Source organism: Trachemys scripta, chromosome 4 (genome assembly GCF_013100865.1).
Source record: "Trachemys scripta elegans isolate TJP31775 chromosome 4, CAS_Tse_1.0, whole genome shotgun sequence".
Taxonomy (NCBI): domain Eukaryota; kingdom Metazoa; phylum Chordata; order Testudines; family Emydidae; genus Trachemys; species Trachemys scripta.
In genome coordinates this window covers 27,034,825-27,040,824 of record NC_048301.1, presented here as the reverse complement: position 1 = coordinate 27,040,824, position 6,000 = coordinate 27,034,825, and the positions used below count along the sequence as shown (strand labels likewise).

At 47.8% G+C, this 6,000-nt stretch overlaps 1 protein-coding gene across 2 annotated transcripts in view; it reads left to right on the top strand.

Moving 5' to 3' along the window:
- Nucleotides 1-3,177: 3,177 nt before the first annotated feature.
- AK7 (adenylate kinase 7) overlaps nt 3,178-6,000 on the top strand; it is a 53,966-nt gene continuing 51,143 nt past the window's right edge. For both annotated transcript variants that reach the window (XR_004645433.1, XM_034768015.1), the window contains exon 1: nt 3,178-3,297. Coding sequence is in view for 1 of the 2 variants with exons in the window: in XM_034768015.1 (XP_034623906.1) it covers nt 3,190-3,297 (108 nt within the window). In the remaining variant the exon portion in view is untranslated. The remainder of the gene's footprint in view (nt 3,298-6,000) is intronic.

The following is a 6,000-nucleotide window of genomic DNA, read 5'->3' as shown; positions in this document are numbered from 1 at the left end:
TATGATCAGCTTTTTATTCTCCTCCCCCAAAATACATTGAAAATGTATACCTATATCTTTCTAAACTTGCAAGTCTCAGACACACAAGTCAGGTAAACACATGGTAGCTTAAACAATATCTTTGGCTGCAGTGTACAAATATATGAGCATTTAAAATTGGCATGTTGAATAGTAATGCAGATCAATGTAAAAAAGGGATGGAGATTAAGTACTTAAGAAACATTAGTGAACAACTTAAAGGGTAGTTATTACATTATAGTAACTCTTCACTTAACTTGAATATGCCTATGGCTGACAAGGAATATTTTGAAGCACTTAAAGCTTTACAACAGAAATTATGCCTTCTGTTAAAGGCTTCTTAAACTTGGTGGAAGGCTGCATAAGCCACAGATCTCACCTGCTTCCCTAGAAATAATTGACTACATTATAACTTGAAAATGAAAAGGGATTCCAGTCATGCACTTAATGGGGTTGGGTATGCTTGTAACATGTGGGAATGCTCTTAAATAGGAGTTATACTAGAAAATGTTCAGTTGAAATGCCAATTAACAGTAGACCTTTTCAGTGCAATTCCTTACGTGGTTGCTTTATATCACATACCTATCTGAATCTTTGATCCTGTGCTGCTGGGCATCTGAGAAATCCATTTACAGATCTATGGCTATACCTTTCATAAGGATGAGAATGGATAGGCTTTCAATTAAATAAAAATGGGAATGGACAGCAAAACACAACCTTGGACAGTATGAAAAGTCTCAAAGATTAGCACTGTTTAATCACTTTGTATTCTCTTAATAAGAGTCTCAAACAGCTGCCTGCTCTAAGGATGTCTGGTAACATTTTGAAGAATGGAGTTGACCTCAAGTCTGCCAAAGCTTTTGTTCCATGCTGAAGAAAGTGCTATGTACTTAGAGCTCCGAATTGTGGATATATCAGGAAGAGAGCCTGCTCCAATTCAGAGTAGTGTTGGAAGGCAAATGTAAAATAGGATAAGATGAATTCATCTTTGTATAAAGAATGATACTGTTGTTTACCTGCTATTGCTGACTATCACTGTGCTTATATCTACTGCATTATCTAAAAGTTACTATGCATACCTCAAGGTTGTCTTTCAGGTATTAGCTTGCATATTACAATTTAAAAAATACTAAAATGCTTTTTTAAACACTATTTCTCAAGATTCAGTTGCAACCACCTACTAAGATCAATGGAAGCTGTATCCTAAAGCTCATATCATACTTTAACAGTGCAGTCAGTTGTTTGCATTGTTTAAGTTACATCTGCACTGTATCATTTTGCTTAGCTCAGCAAACAAACTGCAAAAACGGCAGATGCTGTTCTCAGTGTAAAACTGCATTATATTAAAAAGTACAGAGGCTCGTGCTGAACTTTTTAGGGACATGGATCCTTCTTAAAAAATAGCTGTCTCTATATCAACTTTTTGCTATAAATTGAGGACTGCTCAGCTAGAAGGGGGAGCACAGATCAGCGTTTGTTACATTCCCCCTTAGTACCTTGCCCGAGCTGGGAAAGCTAATGATCCAACCAGCAGACTAAATGCGGTGATGAAACTCATGCCATCTGGGGCACGCGTATATGCTAAGAAGAAGTTGGAAGTGACAAAGGAAGAGAAAGACCTGGATGGATTGGTTGCTCACAGGAGAACTATGAGCTGCAGCTGTGAAAAAGGCTAATGCAGTCTTAGGAAGCTTGAGGTGAGGTATTTCCAGTAGAGATAGGGAAGTGATGGTATCATACAAGACAGGGGTGAGAGGTCCTCTAGAATACTATGCAATTCTGGTCTCAAATGTTTCAGAAAGATTAACTCGGACTGGAACAGGTACAGAGAAGGGCTACTATGGTGATGTGAGGAATGGAAAACCTACCTTATGAAAGGAGACTCAAAGAGCTTGGCTTGTTTAGCCCAACCAAAAGAAGGTTGAGGGGAGAGATGATTGGCAAACACAGTAAGCTTGAAAGATAGGGGTTAATAAATATAAATGCTCAATATGGTCTTGTTTCTTCTTAAAGTGTTAGTACATACAGTAATAACAACTGCTCAGTGGTGCATGGAGATGCAGATCATGCACTATAGAGAAGGTGAACCATGAACAAATCCACAACTGCAAAATGTCTCTCTTGGACATACATATTTAAGGTTGAAGGGACCTCAACCTTAAAATCATAAATATGTATGACCATCACATAGACCATCCCCTGTTCTAAGGAAGGACCATATTTGTCTGACCATTACTTCTGAAACATGTAATGGTAGTAACCAATTGTCTGATAAGCACAGAGCAGCTTTACCTATCACTGTTCCTCTTCTCCCCTTTTTTCTTAGGATGGAGGTGCGTAAAAAGTGCAGGATTGAGGGACTTCTGCCCAGCTTTTATCTTACACTTAATTCATCTGCAAATCTGCACATGCTAGAACCTTATTTTTTCAAACATTAGTCTTATGAACAACTAGTTTTATGAACTATTTTTCCCAACAGGAAAAAAAAATCATAAAAGAGAGATCTTAATACTTTCAGTGTAATGGAAACTGGTTCAGAGGATAAGAAGAAAGCAATATAGTGCCCTCTACTCCAACTATGTACTGTAACTGTGAGATACTCAATTTTATGAACTTCACTCCCCAGCTAGTTCATAAAATAGGGGTTCTACCATATTAGTGAAAATGCCTATGAAATACTGACTCTTATTTAAAAAGCACATAAATCCATGCGAATATAAATGCCTCTCACCGAACTCAGATCAGAATTGTGCAAGTACCTTACCTACCTGGAACCATACAGTACAACCAACTCTAGATTACAGCGTGTGATATTTTAAAAAGTCAAACTCTGCCTCTATCGTGAGTCTCTCCCCTCTTGTTCCTGAACCACCTCCACTATCGCCTTGTCTCCTCCTCTGTCTCTGTAGATCTTTGTCCCTCTTTTAGGGGACGGTTACAGCTTCCTGTCCTTTTCCCTTCTGTTTGACTCGGTCTCTGCCTCCCCCGCTATCGGTCTCTGCCTCCCCCGCTAGCCAGCGGGAGCCTCCCTTCCCCCGAGGCGGCCTGGCACCGGCCTCGCCCGCTGCCCGCGTCTTGGCCCGGCCCTGTGGCTGCCCGCGCCGGTGCGGAGAAGGACCCTGCCGCTTGGTTTGGTCGCTTAGCAACGGCGCGGCTTCTCCGGCGAGCGCCATGGCGGCGGAGGAGGAGGAGGTGGTGGCCGCGGCCGAAGGGGCCATTCGCAGCCAGAGGGTCTTTCTAAACCATTTGGACTCCTACAGCGGCAGCAGCATCGGGAAGGTGACCGCGGAGTGGGGGTCCCTGGGGGGGGGGGGCGGGCCACAGGATCTCTCCGAGCTCCGCTCAAGCCGCAAGCTGGGATACGGCCCCATCGCTGGCCACCCCCGCGGGGGTGAACAACCTGCTGGGGTGTGGCTGATGCCAGAGCCAAGACTAGAGAGCGGCCCCGTGCCCCAGCACAAGGTGCTAGCCATCATCAAGAGCACAGTCTCCCTGGCAATACTCCTCCTGGAGCCACATGCTGGTGCCAGGGCACCTTTGCCAGCCTACTTGCTTCTTTGGGCACCCCCAATAGAAAGGCACACGCTGAGCTATGATGCAGACAACATCACCAGGACCATAGGACCTCTTTAATACCCCTATCATCAGCAACCACTTGCTGGGCTACAAGGATCTAAGCACTATGGGGTGCCCTCCGCCAGTCCTCCCACATGGGAACCATATGCTAAGGTGCAATGTTAATAGATTTACTTAGTCTTAAAATCTCTCCTGTGCCCAGTGGCACATAGAGCAACCCATTTTTCCCAGCAAGATGTTTGACTCCATCGTAAGTTATCTCCATGATGGCAGCATCCTTTTCAATGGTACTAGGATAAGTCATTCTTTGCCTACCACACCTTCTCTTCCTTGAGTTACCAGGTGTTTGCTTTTCGACCGGAACACCTGGTCAAAAAGAGACCCTGGTGGCTCTGGTCAGCACCGCTGCCTGAGCTGTTAAAAGTCTGGTCGGCGGCACAGTGGGGCTAAGGCAGGCTCCCTGCCTGCCATGGCTCCGCGCAGCTCCTGGAAGCAGCAGCATGTCTCTCCTCCAACGCCTAGGCACAGACGCAGCCAAGGGGCTCTGCGCGCTGGCTTAGCAGCTTCCAATGGCCGGGAACCATGGCCTATGGGAGCTGCTGGGGCGGCAGCGCCTGTGGACGGGGCAGCGCGCAGAGCCGCCTGGCCGCACCTCCACGTAGGAGCTGGAGGGGGGATATGCCATTGCTTCTGGGAGCTGCTTGAGGTAAGCGCCGCCCGCTCCCCCTCCCATGCCCCAACCCTCTGCCCCACCCCTGCTCCCCCTCAATCCCAGCCCAGAGCACCCTCCTGCATCCCAAACCCCTCATCCCCAGCTGGAGCCCTCCCACCCTCCAAACCCCTTTGTCCCAGCCCGGAGCACCCTCTGACACCCTGAACCCCTCATTTCTGGCCCTACCCCAGAACCCACACCCTCAGCCCGTAGCCCGTACATCCTTCCACACCCCAACCCCCTGAGCCCGCCCGGTGAAAATGAGTGGGGAGAACGAGCGACAGATGGACGGTGGCTGGAGTGAGCAGGGGGCAGGGCCTTAGAGAAGAGGTGGAGCATGGGCAGGGCCCAGGGCCGGCTCCAGGCACCAGCCCACCAAGCTTGTGCTTGGGGCGGCACCTGGAAGGGGGTGGCGCGGCGCTCCGGCCCCCGGGGAGAGCGGGGCCACGGCCGGGCTTGCCGCCCTCCCCCTGGCGCCCTCCCCCCGGCCGCCGGGGGGAGAGCGGCGAGCCCTGGCTGGGGCTCGCCACCCTCTCGCCGCCCTGCCCCCTGCGCTCTGGCCGCCGGGGGGAGAGCGGAGCCCCGGCTGGGGCTTGCCACCCTCCTTCCAGGGCTCCGGCCACCCTCCCCCCCGGCGCCCTCCCCCCGGCCGCAAAAAAGCCAGAGCCGGCCCTGGCAGGGCCCCATAGGGGGCAGGGCAAGGGTGTTTAGTTTTGTGAAAGTTGAAACTTGGAAACCCTATCTCTTCCCTCCTGGTGTAATCCAATCTTAGACATACCTTCTAATTCTCTGATGACATGGCCAAACCACCATAGCTGTCTCTCTAATTACTCAGTTTGCTGACCAAACTAAATGGAGGATTCTTTGCTTCAATCTTCACGGCTGAGGATGTTAGGGAGATTCCCAAACCTGAGCCAGCTTTTGTAGGTGACAAATCTGAGGAACTGTCACAGATTGACGTGTCACTAGAGGAGGTTTTGGAATTAATTGATAAACTTAACATTAACAAGTCACCGGGACCAGATGGCATTCACCCAAGAGTTCTGAAAGAACTCAAATGTGAAGTTGCGGAACTATTAACTGTGGTTTGTAACCTGTCCTTTAAATCAGCTTCTGTACCCTGGAAGATAGCTAATGTAACACCAATATTTTAAAAGGGCTCTAGAGGTGATCCCGGCAATTACAGACCAGTAAGTCTAACGTCGGTACCGGGCAAATTAGTCGAAACGATAGTAAAGAATAAAATTGTCAGACACATAGAAGAACATACATTGTTGGGCAAAAGTCAACATGGTTTCTGTAAAGGGAAATCGTGTCTTACTAATTATTAGAGTTCTTTGAAGGGGTCAACAAACATGTGGACAAGGGGGATCCAGTGGACATAGTGTACTTAGATTTCCAGAAAGCCTTTGACAAGGTCCCTCACCAAAGGCTCTTACGTAAATTAAGTTGTCATGGGATAAAAGGGAAGGTCTTTTCATGGATTGAGAACTGGTTAAAAGACAGGGAACAAAGGGTAGGAATTAATGGTAAATTCTCAGAATGGAGAGGGGTAACTAGTGGTGTTCCCAAGGGTCAGACCTAGGACCAATCCTATTCAACTTATTCATAAATGATCTGGAGAAAGTGAGATGACAAAGTTTGCAGATGATACTAAACTGCTCAAGATAGTTAAGACCAAAGCAGACTGTGAA